The following is a 21,701-nucleotide window of genomic DNA, read 5'->3' as shown; positions in this document are numbered from 1 at the left end:
GTATTATTAGACTGAGGGAAAATATTCCATTAGGTCTCCCCCTTGGGAGTTTCTCCGCTTTGTGATGTCACCGAAGCCTTCGCCCTCTCGCTTGTAATTAATTTTATTTACACACGCAGGCACGCACAAGGTCACACCTGCACAACCGGAGCTGGCCAGGGAGCTAGTGGCACTCAGGCTTAATCAGATCTGTCATAATTACCATTCTGCATGTTTCTGACACACGCTGTGAAATATTTCAATTTAACTGCCGCTACCAGCACAACCAGATGTAGTGTGAGTGTGGCTGCATTGGAAATATTATTCCTCAGGATAAACTCTCTCCTCCTCCTTTTTCCTCCCACCCCCTCTCCCTTTTACAGCTAATGTGGCACAGAAGCTGATGTATCCTGTAAATCTTGAATGCAGTGCTAGATTGATAACAGCAGATTAGACAGTTTAACCACAAACAGCTTGTTCATTTTTCACAAATGAAAACCACATGTGGTGTAACTAAAATTTCAGGCTTTTTTTTTTTCCCCTCCTCTTTGGTTGTTGTTTCCTTTTGTGTGTGCGTGTGTGTTAAGGTCTGCCTTTAGCTGTAAAGGGGTGAAATAAAAGAGTAAACATACAGGGGGAAGAGACACTGCTGTCTTTGGAGATTATTTCTCTTTGACCTTTATTAAAAACCTTCCCTGTTTTGGCAAAAAAATCAGATACCGCACAGGGGTTTGTCACTCACTCTGAGACTTTCTAATCTCTGGGGTTTATGCCCATTTATTAAAGAAGTCATCCGACTGTGCTGGTTTTCAAAATAACATACCAGCAAACTCCTCACTTAAAGAGCTTCTAACCAAAAACTGTAGTCTTCACTGCTACCTAAATTTAGGTAAAAAAAAAAAAATTAGAAATAAAATTTTCTGCCAAAGTTTTTCACCATGGATTTTGTCTCCTTGCTAACCCTTCCCTGTACCTCTTCCTTTGGGGAAAAGATTCTTTTTAAAAATGAATCCCAAAGCCTTTAGAAATTTTTGGAAATGGAAAATTGATCAGTATTTTTATTAAAATATTCCCATATTTCTTTTGAAAACAGATAGTGAAAAATTAAATATTATCTTATGAAAACACTTTTTAGGAGACTAGAAATTTCTGTAAATTGTTTTGCTTTTTTTCACAAATTCATTTTTCCAGGTAAATTGTTCAGCCTTCCCTAATTAAACAGCCATCAGTACTTGGTAAGGTAGTTTTTTTTAATCTGCTCTTTAGTAGATCACAGTTGGCTAGTTTTCCTACACAGAGAAAAAAAATCTATGCTATTTTGATAGAAAGTTTTAATTATAAGACTCTAAAACAATTTTTGCAGCAAGGAAAAAAAAATGTAAGTGTGCAGAATGGAACTAAGCAGATTCTCCAAAAGCTGTTCCAGGTATTGTCAGGCGGGAGGAGTGGAGCAGTACATGGGATAGAAATTCATCAAATCTAATCTGTAATAAGGCTTCCAGGGGAGGTTAAAAAAAAAAAAAAAAGGAGCTTTACTAAGAGGTTGTTTTATCCATTGGCAGTGATTTCTGATGCAGTGGCAATATTGAAAGTGCAAGAGTCAGGGAGCTAAGACTCAGTGTTTGAAGTCAGTCACAAGAAAGTGAACAGGACAGGTTTTGAAAGCCACTGAAGGTGCAGTTTGTAGCAGAAAATTTAGCTATGTAGATGGCTCCCCTGGCTGCTGCAGGGCTCATGCTCGTACCATTTGGGCAGCAGCTACTGACTGCATTTCTGACTGCATTACTGGTTTCCCAGAGCTGAGTTGGTCGGTGCAGGTGTCCCTCCCTTCCATCAGTGTCCCTCACTGCATGGCAGTGCCATCTCCATTAGTGACTCCCCCAGGATCCATGCAGGCCCCAAAAAGAGTGAAAATCTTATTCTGGAGGAGCAGCCAAATCCCTGGAAGTGCTGTGGGTGCAGATATCAGAAAAATAAGTCTGAAGTAAGATGAAGAGGAGGACAGGAAGGGCTCATATTGGACGAGGCAATGCTGAAATGAACTGTCAAGATTCTTGCAAAGATCTGGAAATACAGCACTCATTTCTCCAGAAAGCTGTTCAAAAAATATGCAGTTGGAAAGCACTGGATTGCCAAAAGAAGAAAGTATGGCACCCTCTGCCACCTCCTCTGAGTCTTTTATTTTTAGTTTTTCTCTCTTAGGTAGAGGTGTTCTGGTTCCTACACTCCAGATGTGTGAATCAGCTCTTCCCCAGGCAGCACCTGCTGTCTGCCTGACAAGAGGTGCTGTTTCTGGCAGGATGGATTTTCTTAATCTCTCTTCCTGCATTCTATACCCTCACCTTCTGTTTTGTTTTTATCTCACCATCTTCTCTTATTCCTCTCAGTATGGCTCTTCTCTTAGTTCTCCTTGGACTTTTCCCACCCCTTCCCATCCCTTAAACACCCTCACCACCCACTCTTGCTCCATCTGGCTCTTTATCTTGTCCTACCCCTGTCCCCTGCCTGCTGGAATCCCACCCCAGGCACATCCCCCCACACACCATGATTTTGTACACATATTCCTTTGTGTGTGGGACCCAGTGTGGGCACTCCATGCCTTTGGCCTTTGCTGGACTGGTCACCAGCACTGCTGGCTTTTAGGGTGGAGCATTGTTCCCATTCTCTGCATGGTGACACGGATTTAGCCAGGGAAAAAACCATATTCTTGATTTCTCTCTCTTGTGCCTTCTGTGAGCAGATCACTGATTCAGGAGGTTTTTGAAGATTGAGGATATCAGTGTTTTAACTATTAATAAAAAGGGAGAAAGTTTGAGTGAGCTGTATGAGAGTTAACTAGGGGCATAAAAGCAAACAGAGCTGTGGTGGCAGAGGCGAGGAGGAGGCTGAGGAGTCAGTGAGCAGCCTGTGGTTCCCGGCTGTGGGGGAAGCGGGGTACCAAGTAAACAGCACGGAAAACAAAAGCGAGCTCAACCCGTAACTAAACAGGAAATGACAGGGTAGAATTCCCGCTGAAAAACCGAGCTGCTAAATATGTAACTGCAACGAATAAAGGCATCTTATGCAAGCACAAATATACAGTAACAGTCTGAGAAGTAATTTGTTAAAGGAGTGACCAATTACAAATCAGGTGAAGGGCTGCTGGGCAAAGGCAGGAGTAAAAAATAACAGATGTGTGTTTTCTCCCCTAAACTGTGTAATTCAAAACACATTACACCTGAAAGAATGTTGCAGGATTGCTAGATGCAAGGTGAGAAAGGAGATGATATTTTGTTCCAGATAAATTTTTATTTTACTGCTCCTAATAATTTCTCATTGCATCCATTTTTTTTATTTTGTTCAAATTTAACCTCTAAGTCAAACTTCAGATTTTCGGTTATGTGTTAGCCTGAACTGTTGGCATCTATTGAATAGGCTAGAGCAGGCATGCAGCTAGCTAAGTGGGGAAATTTCCGATTTGCAAATATTTATCTAATTTCAAATCTGCCAGATTCTGTCTGAAAGCACATTGTTATTCGGGGGGCATCTCATTTTTATTCCTGTGCAGTGTTATGTTCCCTTACTTCAGGATGGAATTTTAGAAGCATGTAAATATAGTTTTCAGAATCTTTGTAAAGCAAAGATGTTTGGACTGAGAAGTCCTTAGCAGAATTCCCTGAAGTTTTGGACCCCAACTTATCAAGAATGGCACACATATCAGTTAATATCTGTGGGTTGACTCAGGTGACTGGTTATTTTGCTAGGCCTGGTGCTTAGCATCTTTAGTACCTATAGCATGCAAGAGAAAGCTCTACTGATACAGGAAGTTTCCACTCTTTATGTAAGACCAGTTATTAAAAAAACCCAAAAAACTATGAAAGGCTTGAATTAGTTTCTTTATATTTTTTGCTTTAAGGGAGCCAGTTTGCTTCATCTCCAGTAAATCATTTGCTACTCTTATTTTATATAAAGAGAGAGCCTAAAAGGATTGATCTATTTCACCTGAGGAACAGGATGGGAGGGCTCAGGGCAGGAAGACACGTGCTGCTCCCTGCAGTCCGTGACTTAAGGGCAGAAGGTACTGCTGAAACTGCTGTCTGTAAACACAGCTGGCACTGGGACTCAGCTGGGCTGGTGCTCTTTTTGGCCAGTTAGGAAAATTGTAACACTGAGAGCTGCTCTCTCTAGGAACTTTTCCCTTGTGGCTGTTCTTGACCTCATCCTGATGGCAAACTACCTGGAAGCGCTCTTGTGTTAGTTCCCACCCAGGAGAGAGAAACCTGATCTCTCCAGCTTCCCTTTTGATCCAGCTTTCCTATTATTTTAAGTTTCTGCCGCAAGCAATTGTACTCCAAGTAAGGGTATTTTAGCTTTCTGAGGATTTCACTGCCTTTCTTTTTCCATGGGCAAGATATGTGCTTCTGGCTGCTCCTGTCTCATTTGCTGGGAGGCATTGAACTCTCACAGGTGTGGATTTTAAAGATTTTTTTTTTTTTTAACTGCTTTGAGATAATGAACATTATTAATTTTCTGACTGTTGCTGTGGTTAACAAAATCTGGAGGAAAGTAAGAGAAAAGTTTCTTTTCAATTTTGTTAAGACTCCCCTCACCCTTGGCTTTATCGGGGCATTAAGTGTTCTTCGCTGTGAAACTGAGAGCCACAGAATCCAGCTTAACTGCAAGAGATGAGACATTTTCTCAGGATATTTAAATGTCTAATTCAAGTCTATATGAAAGCTTTTAGTTAGGCTGTGAAAATTTGAAGGGATGTCTGAGAATGGATTTGAGCTGTGTCTGTTTTGGAATGATGTCACTTGTTGGAATATCTTGTCAGCTGAACTGCATTTACAATGAAGTCCAAATATCTGTGAGCCTGTGATTCCTCAATGTGTGGTAGATCTTCCCCTGATCCAAAATGAATTCTGGAAAGAAAAAAACATGTGACAAGAAGCCATGAAATTAAATTGCTCCATCTGGGAAATTATAATATTTTTTAAAAAATATATATAACAAGATGATGGGTTAACATATAAGTAATTACAAAAGTGGCACCTTGGCCCAATGGCTCTTACTGGAGGTCTTTTCCCCCAAAGCAAATTTTAAATCTCTTAAAGCAATGTAATAATAAACATTTGCTGTTCATTGTAAATTGATAGTAGTAAAAAAGATTTTTAAAATTGCCAGGCTCTTTCTATTAAAGACTCTTCTCTAACTAAACTGCAGATATAGCTGCCATACAAAATTGATTGCATGTTTAAGAAAAAATAAATGTGGGCTGTTAAGGGTCGTGGTTGAATTTAGGGTTGTATTTACTTTCAAGGGACACATTGATATTGCAGTGAAATCAGTACTTCTTTCTGCTTAAATAAAAGATAAAGGGCTGATATATATTATCAGTCACCCTCTGTGAAACCCATTGACCCATTTTATATGACTGTACTATAAAAAGCAATGTACCAGACTAAGACTGGCTTATTTAATAATTAGCAGGTGGTTTTTCTTTCTATGTTATTTTTATTATTGTTAAGTCCATTTTTGTCAGATGTTCTCTCACAGTTACAATACCAATTGACTCAGGTATGTGTGAAAAGAGGAAGGATCTGGAGGACAGGAAGGCAGAGTAAAGCTGCACCCATTATTTTTTGCATCTATTACTTTTTTTCTCTTTTTTCATATGAATGTAGTTGCATTTTATATAAGATTTTCAAAGTTATATACATTGTGGTTTTGGTGAGGGCTCGTACCTATCTAGCATTGCTAGGTAATTGAAGGCAATGCTGTAAAAAAGATACTTTTGAACAGGGAAAAGAAAACGTGAAGGAAGCTGAGAGCAAAGAAACCAAGCTTGGGAGAAGCCCTTCATTTAGATTATTGAATTTCCTCTGTACTCAACTAAAAAGTAATGATACTTATGTTTTCAGTCAGGTTTAGAGTTACAGGTCAGGTTTTTTCTGTCCATGAGCTGGTGGTGTCTGCAGTGCTCATACACAGGGGACACATGGACCAGTTTTGATACAGCCTCAGACCTTAATCTAGGTAGTTTTTTGCAAGCACTGGCTTTTGGCCACTCACCATGGCTCTGTGTAGAAACAGAGGTGTGGTAAGACAGACAAGGCTGTGGGAGCAGCGCAACAGCTCTCCATGTCATTTTGCTTCTGTACTTGTTGGATGCTTGTCATTGATTTCTAGAGGTTGCTTTAGCAAGTTTTCCTTTCCTATTTATTTGTTTGGATGTTTACAAGAATAGAAATATGTATTTAACTTTGAAATGCTGCAGCTAGGGAGAGGAAAATGCAGAGGGATGAAGAGACACTAGGAAACCTTTTCCCCTAAAACTTCACTGAAAATTTGCGTACCACTTCTAGGTATTTGGTCATTTGTTTTTAACCACACAGACAAAAGGTGGAGGTACCATGCAGACAGATGGTGTAGCTGAATAATAGGCTGGATAAGAAAGTTAAGGAATGGCATAATCTATCTCAGTACTTTTCAAAGGAAGTTTTTTTCTGCCAGTGAAGTTTACCTTTCTTCTGAAAAGCTGTAAGAGGTTGTGGGGTTTTCAGTTTCAAATCTCATCTATGAGGATGGCAGATACAAATTTACTTAAAATCCACATCTGGCTTCCCTTTTCAACATTCTAGTAATGAAAGCCAGTAAAATAGATGAACCAGGAATATCTAGAGATAAAGGACAGATTCAGGTTTCAAACTTTCTCTAATTTAGGACAATGCTCAAAGGCAAAGCCTGGAACTTAAGGCTGATTAGTGTAAATAAAATACTAATGCAACCATTGTTCTGGGTACATTTATTATCACTTTAGGCCACATATCAAGAAGAGAATTCATATTCTGGTATCTCTACTCATCTTCTGGAACCAGCTGAAAATGAAATTTTGCTTCCTAAGTTCAAGATGCACAATTTTCTTAGAAAAATAGGAAAATCCCAAAGTATTGAATATTCACTGCCAATTTAAAATTAGTCAAAACTATATGCCTCACAGAAGGAAATCAGTGCTTAAAATTTCCTGAAAAATTAGTTAAAATAAACTCTAAGAAATGTTTTGTTCAGTATCAAAAATTGCTAAGTCCGGTAAGTTATTAGTTTTCCCAGTTCTTTATAAAAATACCCAGTGGCTTTTCTTTTAATAGACTACAGTTCTTCTGTGAAGCACTTAAGTCTATTCAGCTTTGCATAGGAGCTAGCCAGGACACTTTATGTATTTTAGGAAAGATAAACCTGCAGTCAGAACAAATTTTCCTGCAGCAGGAAATTCCGGAATAACATCTAAGGGTAAAAAGGACTGCTCTTGTCATGTAGGCTTGTTCCCACGTCTGAACCCACAGGTATTTCACACAGAAAGAAGTCAGATATAAGGGATCTTAGCATGAAAATGAATTCTGAATTAAATGCTCTGTTCTTACCCTGCAGTGGGGTGTTCCCTGTTTTCCCTGTTCTGTTTTTTCAGATAATGTAAATGTAGCACGAACAGCATTACACAGAGAAAATAAGCAGTGTCCATTGTTATTTATTGGTCATATTTGTTTGTGCTGAAGTGACATTTGCTTATTTTTGCTTCTCAATGCCATATGCATGAGTTCACTGATTCAGAACTCCCTGAATTTTTGATCCTGTTCAACACTGAGAAATCTCAGTTGAAGGGTTTAATGCATTTTCCAATCAATGTGTAGGGGAAATTTGGCCTTATCAATTTAAATGCTGGAGATCCTTTCATTGCATTATGGAAGAATCTTCTCTAAGCAGAGATTATTCTTAAGAACTTCATAACATTTAAAGGTTAATATGTTAGGTAAAGAACAATATCTTAAGACAAACATTTTTATTACAGGACATGAAGGGATAGTTCTGATTAAATTACACGATTATTTGAATGGGAAAGAAGACAAAGTGCATCATTTCTTGCCCTCAACTTTAATGCCTTTAATCAAATAATGACCTTCTGGAAATAGTTAATTTTAAGCATTTGGAAAGATCAATACCACTTTGCCACCAAAAAATGGCCCAGATGATGAAATTTGATGTATTTAAAGTACCATTTCACCCTTTTAACCTAGTAAATAATTTAAAATGCTTTCAGTACTCCTTTGCTACGATTATGTATCTCACTCAAAGTATTATGACTTTTCCAAAAGCAACCTTTCTGTGCAATGTGCAGCTTACAAGTTTAATACTAAAGACTAATACTATATGCATATATGGTAGTGGTTGTGTTGACCCTTTTTCTTCCCTTGTACATGTGGAGTCTGTTGAGTAAAGAAATAGAAGTATCTAAGATGAGTGCAGCCGTTTGGAACAATAATGAGATTGTAAAGCAAGTTGGATGGCTTTTGAAGGGGAAAAAGTCAATATTTAAAGTTTAGTCCCTGAGTTCTTTTCCTTTGTTTTGTCTATAAGCTTTCCTGTTAAAGGTGAAGGATTTGGATTGCTCAGACAATTAAGAGCCCATTTTACCAAGTGTAATTTCATATCTGCGTTCTATAAACTGGAGTGCCTTCAGCATTGTAAATAATAAAAATTGCCCTCTATTAGCATGTTTGTGGGCAGATTAAAAACAGTCTTCATTAGCATAAGTAACACTTACAGATTCTTTTAAAAGTAGAAAATTATTTGTTGAATGATAAATTGCTAGCTTTCTAGTTAGTTGCTGAAAATGTGCTCATTCAAAATGCCTACTTTAGTTTAGTCTACAATACTCAATTTTTTTTAGTTAGAAGTACTGTTAAATGGATTATGTACTTACTCTTTGTTCATGGTAGATGCTGAAATGCAATTCACACTTTCTGCTAAAATGTTGGTATCAAATACCTCCCTATTTAGATTGATTTCTTTTAGCACCATATATTTTTATTATACTATACGCCCCAGAGAATGATACAAAATAATCTTAAATATACTATAACCAAAAAAACCTGAGCATGTCTTAGCATTGATCCTCTAAAATGTTTTCCCTTTCTAGATTTAAGCTAAACCCTTTCTAAGAAATGCTGAAGTCATTGTTATTCTGTAAGAAATATTCATCATTTGGCAAATTATTATCAATGTAACAAATTACCCAAACAAGTTCAATTGCTTCACTTTGTAGTCTTCCCTTTTCAGACTAGGTGTGTTTGTTGCTGATCTGGAAAGCTTTGGCCAGAGAACATTTTTCATGATCGTAATGCTATCCCTATTTGATGTAATTAGGCTAGATATTTATACTTTAGGTATAGATTTCTTTTTCCTTTCAATAATAAAGAATGGAAGAATATTTTGTTAGAAACTCTGTGTGAAAATATTCAAATAACAGAGTTATTTGAATAACAAAATATTCAAAATACACAGTTTCTTTTATTTAAGCATAGCAGAGGTCTAACTGAAAAGAATAGAATTTGGATAATATGGATAAAATGCATTGATGCTTTCTTTAAAATAAGCATGCTCATGGGTATTACAGAGCCTAAGTTTTGGCAGTTATCCTCTTTGCGCTTTTCCTGCAATAGTTTGGCAGTTCGGCTTTCACAGGTTTTTTTTCCTCTAATGTCTTGTGTTTCTTTACTAAATCCCTATCAGAAAACCAGACAGAAGACTCTTATTTATTTTAAATATCTTAGGTTTAGCATCTTTTTTTTTCACCATTTTCTTGCTTACTGTAGCAAGACCTTTGCAGATGGTACTTGGTTACTTGAAAGTGCATAACAGTATTTTCTTTGTAGCAGATGGATTTAAGACTTTTAGTTCCCAATAAATGTAGGTTTACAATACATAACTTTACAGGATTTGTGTTGTATATAACAGGTTTGAACATATTATCTCAGAATTCATCTGCATGGCATTTTCAGCTTATCCAGGGCCCATGCCAGTATTTTAAGTAATAGGGAGAGCATAGTGATTGATAGCAGCTAAAGGCGTGATTTTGAATAGAAACAAAGGTTTTAGAACAGAAGGTGTCAAATTAAACTTTGTCAGTTTGAAAAGTAGTAACATCCTGAAAGTTCTCCAAACATATTTACATGTGGCTAATGTTTATATTTTGCTTTGTACTCTCTTTATATTCAGTGTAATGTTGCCTGGCAAATTTACTCTGTTTTAAAATTAAGGTTGTTCCCAATGTCATTGCAGAGTTTTTGGGGGGTTTGCCTTTCTGCATAAATGCATCAACTTCATTATTTTAATGCTGTTTTCTTAACAATGTACTCTATATGCTGTATAAACCGGTTGTGATCTAATCTGATTTATAAATATTTCCTTATTATTTTGTGGTCATTTCCACTTCCTGTAAAACTATAAAGACAAAAAAAAAGGAAACTAGGCAGAAATCGCTCCAGACTTAAAAAAGTATGAAAGGAGAAAAACCAGCCCTGTTACATTCACTTGTAAATTCAGCTGCATTATCTGCAGCACTTCATACCTTTTTTAGATCAAATGGAAACAGAACTTATAAATTTTACAGAACTTAAATTAACCATTAGAAAAGTCTGGATTATTTTTTTTCCAAAATTTTGGAAAAATTTTGGAAAAAAATTTCATACTTTCTCATGTTGGTGACTTTTATGAATGAGCTTTATTTCATGTACAGAATTCTGAAGCAGAAACTAAATTAAATATTTCTATTTTTAATTGTTTGTCTTGAACCAAAAGGAAGCATATTGGGATAAAGTTCATACTCTCTTAACACTCAGCCCCTATAGCCTCTCTTGCTGTCCATCCACTATCTTATCTGAGAACATTGGTGGGATCAGCTTTCATAAATATGTACAGAAATAAACTATGAAGACTAAAAATTTTTTTCTATCCTTGTAATTGTAAAAGAATTCAGTTGTTTGTTTCCATGTTTTCCATTAAATGTTTCATTAGAATGTGTCTACTTCTTTAAAAATGTGCCAAGTGGAATAGAGACATTTTGGTAGAACAGTATTCTTTTCTGTGTACCCTGTCAGAAGTATCTGTCTTCATTATCTCAAAATCCCTGAAAGGCTAGGAGAGACATGTTTCAGGTTACAATTCATCAAATAATTTTAGATAAGGCATTAGAAGATTTATTTCAGTGCAAAAATTGAGAGAAAACCGTTGGAAATACAATGTTAGCTATCAGTAGTTAATAAAAATAAGGTCTGACCTAGTAAATACAGAAACAGAAAAGACAGTAAGGACAGAAGGTTTTTATTAGTTATCAAAAACTGTTGTGAAATATGTTTCATCAACAGAAAATGTTATTGCCTAGGAATTATTTTTTCTACTGGATTTTTTTAATTATAAAGGGTTTCTACTGCAATTTTAAGAAAAAACAAACCCTGTGATTCCCGTGGTCAGCAGACAAAACATTTGCAGCTTCTAAATGCATGGTGCACTTCTTTTCCAGCCTGTGTGTATGCCTTGGAGGGGCGGCATGGGTGGACATGGGTTGTCTTGTCTTTTTTTTTTTTTTTTTACTTCCACCAAACTGTCGTGATAGACAGCTCTGCTCTTTGTTTCACCACTTTAGAAAGAAAGCCAACAGTTTCAGTGTAAAGCAGTGCAGATTCCAGACAACCAAGGGACAATGTTTACTCTTTGGCATGGGATGGTTTGTGGCTTTGGGGTTCTTTAATTTAGAAGTTTGTAACTGTTAAAAGATCTTCAGTTAAAAGATCAAGATTGGTTTATCTTCATCATCATCTCTCCTCCGTCCCCAAGAAGCTGCCTCTGCTTTCTGAGTGCACCACTTTTAACTTACTGCAATAAAGGAATACTGCTGCTGAGCATAATCCAGCACTCAGTATCCCCGTGGATGCAAGGTGAGCAGAGAGCCACGAGCAACATGCTGTTTTTGTTAGGGGCTGGGAGAGCTCGCCCTGCTAATACATTCCAGTGAGATTCCAGAGACCCTTGCTACTGTTTTGAAAACATGCCATACAATTCCAGCCAGGACAGGCTGAGTGTCTGTGCTCTGTGTGAAGCATTTGGCCACATTTCCAAGTCGTCTTGCTAAACCCTGGGGCAATACCCAGCATCCCCACTTAGTCAAGGAATGGGGTGTGCTCCATCCCTAGGGTGTGGGGGAGCCCTTTGCTGCCCCTGCTCTCCCCTGTCTCCACTCCCTCCCTCGCACACCTCATGAGTACCTGGCAGATTTTGGCCCCATTTAAATTTTTGCTTTTTCAGCTCTGCTACCACCATCTCTATAACATTTGTCATTTTGATGGTTTCTTGGGGGCATTTTCTTCTGTGTCATTTGTTCAGTTTTTCACTTATATCCAAGCAAATATACTTCCAATTTTTATACACACCTCACTAAATATTTTCATATACAATATGAATGCATTAACATTATTTGTTTACTTTGAGTCTTCCTGTTGTGGGAATATTTTTACACTGCATTTATTAACTATTAGCTAAAGATATGAGTATCTTCAAGAAAATACATATCTATATCATATCTATGAGTCTATTGTATGTGTTAGTAAACCATTCTGGATAAACCATTAATCCACTACTGGTACATATAAAAAGGACCTAAAAGCTTCTGTACGTTTATATTATTTGTTGATTCAATAAAATGTCACATTATCTTTCCTACAGCATTAAGAAATAAAACTGCATGGACCTATTTTTGAAAACAGACCCTTGAAGCTAAAATAAAGGAAATATGCATGTTTTATACATGTAATATTTTGTTCCTAAATTTTAATATACTAGAAAATTTCTGCTGATGTACACTGTCCTAGCTAGAGGGTTTGCATTCCTCTTTTAGAACTACCAGTGCACAATTGAGAAAAAAATCCTCAATTAAATTTTAAGATGTAAAGAAACATTAAATTTTTGTGATAAACTCCTATGTCTCTTTCAGAAGCAAACTAGCAACTGCTTCAGTTCTTGCAGGGGATTCTGTAGCTGACTTCATATTATGTACCCCAAAGACTCATAGGCACCTTTCTGTCCTTGATGTGGAAATGTATAAAGGGTGTATCAGAAGCTAGAGCACATCTTCCTTCCCCCCAACCCCTAATAATCCTGTACGTAAAACTGAGAGACTGATTTTTTTCTGGGTCTATGAGGACAATCTGGAAACATTTCTGTATCACTTGAAATAAGTTCACCTGCAGAGAAACCTCTTCTTGTAGCAAAAATTAAGAAGTTATCGCTTGACTGCATCTAGTCATAGGATTCCTGTCTTTTGAAGAGATGATAGGGAGTTCGTCTACTGCTGTGGTTTACGTTAGGCAGCCCTACAGTCAAGCAAACAAATAGCGGCACTGTGGTGTGAGACCAAGGGGAAGATGCTTTCCAAAATGCCTATGGTTGGCAAGGGTCTGTGAAATGGCTGGGCAGCCTCTCAGTGCATTGGTGTTTGCTTTAAGCCCAGCCTGTGCAGTGAAAGCCCTTTTGATCAGGTGAGAGGATGAGAGAATGCAGCACCTCTAAAGTACACGTTTCACCCTCATTTTGCCCCTTGCAGTGTGATGAAAAAAATACCTAATGTTTTGCTGGTTTTGTCTTCAAGGGGTGGCTCTGTGAGCTGTTACGTTGGAAAGAAGATCCATCACCAGAAAACAGGACCCTCTGGGAGAATCTCTCCATGATCCGAAGGTTCCTCAGTCTTCCTCAGCCTGAACGCGATGCCATTTATGAACAAGAAAGCAATGCAGTTCATCACCATGGTGACAGGCCTTCCCACATTATCCATGTGCCAGCAGAACAGATTCAGGTTAGTTTACCTTGGCCAATCCCGCAGAGCGCTAAGTAAATAAAGCTTTAAACGGAGCAAAGGAAATTCGTGTTTCTTCCCTCCTGGTCAGGCTGAACGCAGGTCTCCCGGTGTAAGATAAGAGCGCGCTGCCATCCACCACCACAGTTCAAAGGAGACCGTGCGACCACCCACAGTTCTTGTTCCGGTTCACTGGTGTTTGCTAACGTGTGTGGTGGTAGTGCAGAGGCAGCTGTGTGCGGGCAGGGCGAGCTCAGCCCCGTGCTGGCTGTGCCTGCCTGGACAGGCACCAGGGCCAAAAGGCAGGGGTGTGCGGCACTGGTCAAGGCTCTTCCTTCCCAGCAGACCAGGAGGACCTTGTTGTGCCGCTGTTCGAAAACCAAGCAAGAACCCTCAGCAGTGGCAGCTCATCCTGGGTAGGAGTGAAGGGGATTTCTCATCCCACTTTAATCCCAGTTGAGACTGGGGTGAGTCAATATTTGTTTGTTTTTCCTTCAGAGCCCCTCTCCCACCACCCTTGGGAAAGGAGAGCATAGAGGCGCTTTCCTACCAGGCCTGCTGACCGCTGGACCTTGGCTGGGTGCTGCTCCGCAGGTGAGCTGGCACAAGGGCACCGTGTCAGGGAGAGAGAGGAGGGGATGCAAGACCCGCACCATGAGGCTTGGAAGAGCTGCCCTCTGCTTCTGGGCAGCCCCAGTGGGCCTCCTGCCGGAGCTGCACACACCCTTTTTTGCTGGCACAGGTGCTGCCAGCCGGGAGCGGAGCTGGCTGTTGTGCTCAGCTGTGTAGCCCAGGTTGTCAGTGGGGATTGCTGTCTCTCTGAGCTGGGGACTCTTTAATCGCTTCTCACAAAAGGCCTGAGGTCAACCTTGTAACTGCTCCTTCTTAAAGGGCAGATATTACCCCACGCTTTTCCAGCCTCAGCTGAGACCCTGTGTATCACTTGTGTTACCTATACAGAAAAATATTTACAAAGCTAGGAAGGATAGAGTTATCTCGCAGCCAGAAACAACACGAGTGTATATTAAAGATAAAGCAAACTGAATAAGACAATCCCTTAGGATATCAAGTACTAAAATAATTGTGAAAGCCTGGAAACTTGCTGTTTGATTTAGCAAAAAGAGAGAGAAAGATCTATATTAAGTAATAAAACAGCACTTGTTTGAAAATGTACATTGTTTTTAATAAAATCACTTCTTAAGGGGATAAAAGGAGAAGCTTATGCACAGTATAAACATTCAACCACTATGCCACTTACTTAGATTTTCTTGCCTTGTTGATAAAAGTTGTGTGTTTGATCTCATAAATATTATTCACATAAGCAGTTGCATTGTAATCTCTTAATATGACTTGTAAGAGTAAGGATTGGGAGATTGGGCCTGAGTTTTGTCTCTGCTGTTCTACATGGTAATTGTTGTAGATGCATAAATATGTAGCTCAGACACAAGTTTTCAAACTGTATATACGAAGCCTCCAGTCTTATAAGAATTTAATGTACTGGGAGTAGTCTTGAATGTCTTCAGGACAGGAGCCTTGAATGGGACTGCTCACAGACCATAAAACATGCAAGGACCTGAACAGGGATGAGGAAGGAGCCCCAGTTCCAGGGCATTTGTGTCAGATCTTAAAATATGAAGATCACTTAAAGCAGTGGCTTCTAAACCAGTTGTGGATGTCTGTGCGAGGTCTCCACAACCACAAGAGCCCCTATGAAGTGGACAGTATTATAATCCCTCCAGTTTTTTTACCATTTGTACAGCATTTTGTGCTTCTTAGGGTCTCAAAGAACTGCTACTAGAAGCTTGGAAACCACTACCAAAAAGACAAAAATTGTTGAAGGGAGACTCTCAAAGGGAAATAAAATGCAGTGATAGCAACTGCTTGTTTTGCTGTGGTTGTTTTTTAATAATAACTGGTGGTTTGTACCATATGACAAGAAATTTGCTGATCCAAAATATCTTACTAACCAGTGCTTCCTGTGCTGTTCAGCAAAAGAATTGTCAACACAAACAGTAGCTGATAAATTTACTTTTGATTTTAAACATGATCTTATAGTGTACTGTACTCTGGTGGTAGATGAGAAAAACATTTCTATCCCTAGGGCTCAGTGCCTCACCTTTTAAGAATGTTTCTGAATCCATGCTTGCAAAACTTCATTTTAAGTTCTTGTTAATTATTTACATCATGATTTGCTTTATCTTATTCTTCTGATGTGCATATTGGCTCATTTTTATTGCCTGAGTTTTTGGAATGCAGCATGTTCCCTTCTAATAATAATAGTGCAACTTATTTAGAGCTTTGCATCTTAGTGCTTTATAAATATTAACTAAATAATCCCCAGCACAAACACAGAGGCAGGTAAATAGGTCTGTTCCCTGTTTATTTGTTGGGATACAGGCAGTGCAGGCCTGCTCAAAGACTGCTGGCAGGAGAGGTCAGATCCAGAAGGGGAAACACAGATTTCCTACCTCCAGATCCCTTTGTCCTTGCTGAGGCTGGGTTTGTCAGCGCCACGTTAGGCACTTCCAGCCAGCATATTCTGTTGTAATGTTTTCAAGTTTGACGAGACTTCAGTGCATGCTGAGGTCAGATCAGCAGTGAGATATTTCTGTACTCAAAGAGATAAAATGCTCTCCTTCCCCCTGACTCCCCAGCCCGTTTGTCTAGTTATTGCTAGAGAGTTGCAGCCCTTGTTTTTGGGCAGCAGCTGCCGTTGCTGGCAGAGCTCCGGCACGTTTGCCCTCATCTGGCACTTTTCTCACTTTGCCCTTGCTACAGTTCTGGCTAAGCTGGTCAAGTTAATCCTATACTATGTCATTTAGCATTTTGTCTTGTCTGCACTTGACTCGTGGAGCATGTTCATTAAAATTTGTCAGCTAAACTGCACCGATGTTGTATGATCAGTGCTTTTGGTCTGGCAAAGCTACGGTGTTCTTTTTGTTCTTTCTTTTTTTCCCTTCCTTTATTTTAAACTTACTAAGCCTTTGTTTGTAGCTCTGCAATTTCTTCCCCCTGCTCCCTCCTCAGGATTTTGTCAGGAACAAAATAGGAGCAAGAATACATGTACAAAAAAATGCTGTTCTTTGTCTTGCAGCAGCAGCAGCAGCAACAGCAACAACAGCAGCAGCAACAGCAACAACAGCCAGGTCCCAGACTACCCCCAAGGCAACCGACAGTAGCATCACCAGCTGAATCTGAGGATGAAAATCGTCAGAAACCCCGACCGCGAACAAAGATTTCTGTGGAGGCCCTAGGGATCCTACAGAGTTTCATACAAGATGTAGGCCTGTATCCAGATGAAGAAGCAATCCAGACTCTCTCCGCTCAGCTTGACCTGCCCAAGTACACCATTATCAAGTTCTTTCAGAACCAGCGATATTATCTCAAGCACCATGGGAAGCTGAAGGACAATTCTGGTTTGGAGGTAGATGTTGCAGAATACAAGGAAGAAGAGCTGCTCAAGGATTTAGAAGACAGCATCCAAGACAAAAATGCAAACACGCTTTTTTCAGTTAAACTAGAAGAAGAGTTATCAGTAGAAGGGAACACAGAGATTAATGCTGAATTGAAAGACTGATCTAAAAGTATTATTTTCTTTCAACAGTGCCGCTGGTATTTACTAATGAAATGAAAATTCCATCTTGCGTTGTGTCAAAAACCCTTATTATTCATTGTTTGGCCAATGAATCTTCCAAAACTTGCACAAAAGTTGAAAAAAAGGATAATGCAGACTGCACTAGATGTTTTACTCTATTTTACAAACTGCTTTGCAGCAACAGATGAAGCGTTGAGGATTGTTTGATATTAATTTGTGTTCACTGGATACACTGTGAGTGTACCCAATAAGCATGATACCAGTGATTTTGATTCTGGAGCCTTCAGACAAGCATTACAACTTTTGTGATTTACTGGTTTTTTTGTTTCTGTTTTGTTCTTGTTTTTTAATTATTACTGTAGCACTCCACACTTGATCTTTGAAAAATCACATTTATTTAAAAAAATAAAATAAAAAGAGTTTGTTACTCTTGTTCTATTGTATGTTACAAAAGAACTATAGACTGTGGAATGCAGTTTAAAGATAACATATGCCAACAAATGCCTTGTATTATATGGCACTGCCGTAATTCAGATTTGTTTTCTTTTGGAAATAAAGGTCACTGTATTTTTTTTTCCATTCTCATTGTTACATGGTTTTAGAGAAAATGAAAAAGAAAATGTGAAACACGATTTAGTCCTCATTATTTATTTGTAGATCCTGCAGCATCATGTTGTAATTAATTTTTTTGGAAGTTTCCGTTAAATGTAATATTGCTTCTCTTGTTACCATACTGATTTTTTTTCTATTTATAAATGTATTTTGATGGGCAGTAAAACAAAGTGTCTTAAAAGTTTTAAATAGAGAAAATGTGCTTTACACAGTTGCCTATAAAAAGTGCTCTATGTTATCCAAGCAATTCATACTATAAGCTTCACTCTTATTGTTGTATGCAATTTTTACTATCATGCAAATAAGCTTAGGTAAATAAAACTAATAGATCACCTTAGAAACTTATGCAATTAATGTGAAAATAATTGATGTTTGCAATGTGTCTTCCTTTGGTTTACAATCAATTTTAAAGCTACAGCTGTATAAATTTTCTGTATAAAGGTGTATTTCTTTTTTATGAGTTTATTGCTATGAAAACACCAGTTATTTTGTTACAGCTGGCTGTTTTTATAAGTGTATCACAATTTTCTTTATGCAGAAATGTTCTGACTAGGAGTGGTTATTGACTGTAACTACACAATTAAAATTGTTTGTATGGTATGATATGGCAGGGTTTGTCTGCGTATGTGTATATCTGGGAGGAATAACTTGTTCTTAGCGCACATCATACCTTCTTGCCACCACTTTGTTCTCCTTTAAAATCACAGGCAGATTTTTTTAATGACCTTCTTAAAATTTGAATTTAGATAACATACTTCAAAAAGAAACACAGTTTGGTTATGAAAATCATAACCTGTCTTTTCTTGGTTTAAAAACTTGCCTGCCCAACAGAGATAGCAGGATATTATTGAGTCAGAAGGCTATCAGGCATAAACATATTTACAGTTCCTGGCAGTAATGCACTTATAATGGATACAGCTGGTTTTATTTTACACTAGAATTATGCTAACACTGTTCCTTGCACTAATGTATAAACATTAAAAAAAACATTAATAGTCATAAAATAAATAGGAAAGATGGGCTTTGCCCATAGCAGTCTCCTTCTAAGCAAGATTATTTTTAATGATCACTAATAAGGTTCTTGATAAAGCCATAACAATTGGTGACCTCTGAATTTGAGCATGGCTCATGTCTAGGCTAAAGACCAGTCTGCAGCTACAAGTTATGGAGTACACACTGTTGTTCTCACATGCAGTGTGACTCGGGATGGGGATTCAGCTCAGTTCTTCCTGAAATGACTAAAAGTTTACAAAACTCAACATCAATTTCAAAGGCACAAATGACTCTTAGCTAAATTCTTGGTTTAGTTCTATTAAGTTCATAAGGAAATTTAAAACTGCTGCAGGCTGTCCTTGGTCTCAATGTCCTTTGTGGGTCCATTGAGCAGCTCTCAGCTGTGGCACCTCTTGGCTTCTTCCAGGACTGTGTTGGGGCTACACCATGCTTTGGGCTTGGGATCCAGTCCAGTTGAAAGAAAAAGCCTTAGTACCACTCTGGAAGGGAAATAAGCCTTAGGAGGGACACATCTATATAATTTGGCATTGCATTCCAATAAAAAGGCAGTAAAACTATGCTCTCGCTTAAGGGACTTGTAGTAGCTATAAAACTATCGATAGCCCAAAGCTATGCTGGTCACTAAAAGGCAAAAATGAGCCTAGTCTAGGGAAGTGACTGTGATCATGATTGGATTTCTTCCCTTATTTCCATGGCATTGTTGCTGTGTACAGCCATGCAGATGGAGCTAGGACTGACCCCTATACACAGCTGAGGGGCAGGGTACCTGGCCCAGGCAATACAAGCTGATTTGGTGGGCAGGACAATACTGCTGGCACCCTTGGGTACACTCTGTACCTAACAGTGTGTGCAGATACAAGGCAGAAGGGGGAGTGAAAGAAAGACTTGAATGTACCTCTCTCCACGCTAAACACTAGTACACACAGCACTCCAAATACCTGAAAGAGGGGAACCCTACAAAAACATAGCAAGAAATGTTTAGTCTTTGCTATTTTGCAAGCAATTTCCTTTTCTTTTATGATTTTAAGTTTTATGGGTGCTGAAGTAGAGGCCATGTGTGCTTGCAGATGGTTATTATAGCTGTTTCTTTTCCATTATCTTCGTTGTTCTTTCTCCTCCTGTAGCTGAGGTTATCTTCCAAATGGTTCAGCCTTTTTCAGTCACACATTACCTGCACAGGAGTTCAAACTGTTGCCTTTTTGTGTCCCTGTGGGTGGGCTGCAAGTACAGTCTTTTAATTTGGCCTATGTGACCAAAAGCATTTTTGTTAAATCTTTGGCAGTGTTTTCAAAGGTGATATGGTATTAAGGATTCCAGCTTTCTGTGAATGCAAGAGATTTATACTGTTAGGAATTCAGCTACAGCAAGCATATGCCACCTTGACTCATGGACCAGTTAGACTACCTAGAAAATTACCTTGTGTCCTTTTCTGTTCCTTAAGTTCCTTTTTCTTACCATCTGGTAGAAACGTACCAAAAAAACCACCCCAAAAACCAAACAAAAAAACCCCCAAATGAGCAAACACACTTTTCCACTTCAGCAAAGATTAAAAAATCAGACTGGAATACTGTAACAAAGCACAAAAATTGAGACATAAAACCAATATTAGTTGGGAAGTTGTTAGTAAAACTCACTGAGTAGGACTTCTCTAAATGTATGAAATGAGTATTATATACTCATATATACATATACATATATATATATATATTTAATATGTAGTATTATATACTGCATGTATACTTAGAGAAGAATGGAGAAGGAATATTACTGGGAATAGACTGAAAGCTGCAAAGAAAGCCAAATGCCTAAAAAAGAGGGAACTGATTGCTGGGAGAGGATGGCAGGACTTAGTTTTTACTATAAAACTGAAGTATTTACCATGTCTTATGTAATGGTGTTTACCATAAAAAGTGGAGTATTTTTACTCCCTGATGATTCCCATTATTCTATATTTAACTGACAAGATTTATGTGTATATGCTAGAATCCCCAGTGTGTGTTTTTCCACCCTGAAAGAAACCCAAATAGGCCCCAGATTCCAAGAGGTCCGTGACCTGGGGAGAGTCTCAAGCCCCAGTCACATCTGCAAGTTGCTTGTAATTATAATAACTACCCTACAATGCAGGGGTTTAGATTTGGGTTTTGTATAACGACGTAAATTGATAAGATGACCCAGCAAAAACTGTCCATGTATAAAAGTAAATTATTGCACTCACTTTTTTCTTTTAGTAGAGAAGGTGCAGTAAATGGAGAAAGCAAAAGGTTCCTCCAAACTGGTGATTTTGTTGCAATGATTTACAAAGTCGGTGCTTTAATTGTGTGCTGGGAAAGCACCAAATATTACTAAGTTCATTTGCCAAAGCAAATGCTCCATATGTTAAGAGCAGTATAAATGAGATATTATAGAGGCTCTACTAGAACATCAAGTATTACCAATTCTGCTTAACTTATTGAACTCATGCTTTGAAGTCAGGTACATTGCAGAGACCAAAGGTATTTTGATTTTTACATAATGATTTATATTGTGCTTTGAATAACAGTCCCATAGCAAAGCAGGGATATAAATATACTCCCAGGCCTTTTTTTGCACACAGAGGTAATTTAGGTTGGTCTCCTCACAGTGCCTTGCGTCCACACACTCTTTTACTACAACAAATGAGCTAATAATTCAAACTGCAATAAGTGATCCTCCTTGGAGCAGGAGTAGTGCTACTTGGCAGTGAGTTTGTTTGCTTTCAGGTTCATACAGGAGCCTTCCTGCCGCTCTGCTGCTGGCAGCCCTCCCACTATCTCAAGCTGCATTGTTTCGTTTTGGCCTGACCCAGGCACTCTTCCTGCTCCA

At 38.5% G+C, this 21,701-nt stretch overlaps 1 protein-coding gene across 7 annotated transcripts in view; it reads left to right on the top strand.

Annotated features, from left to right (window-relative positions):
* SATB1 (SATB homeobox 1) overlaps nt 1-18,451 on the top strand; it is a 92,035-nt gene extending 73,584 nt beyond the window's left edge. For 5 of the 7 annotated variants that reach the window (XM_071429308.1, XM_071429313.1, XM_071429310.1 and 2 more), the window contains 3 exons: nt 13,436-13,639; nt 14,138-14,233; nt 16,734-18,451. In XM_071429308.1, coding sequence (XP_071285409.1) covers nt 13,436-13,639; nt 14,138-14,233; nt 16,734-17,216 — 783 coding nt within the window. In that variant the 3' untranslated portion in view covers nt 17,217-18,451. The remainder of the gene's footprint in view (nt 1-13,435; nt 13,640-14,137; nt 14,234-16,733) is intronic. The other 2 variants (XM_071429315.1, XM_071429314.1) reach the window with 2 other exon arrangements.
* The last annotated feature ends 3,250 nt before the right edge of the window (nt 18,452-21,701 follow it).

The sequence above is a fragment of the Agelaius tricolor genome, unplaced genomic scaffold (genome assembly GCF_023055355.1).
Source record: "Agelaius tricolor isolate 1412-34295 unplaced genomic scaffold, bAgeTri1.0.p SCAF_6, whole genome shotgun sequence".
NCBI lineage: Eukaryota > Metazoa > Chordata > Aves > Passeriformes > Icteridae > Agelaius > Agelaius tricolor.
This window is presented reverse-complemented; position numbering and strand designations above follow the sequence as displayed.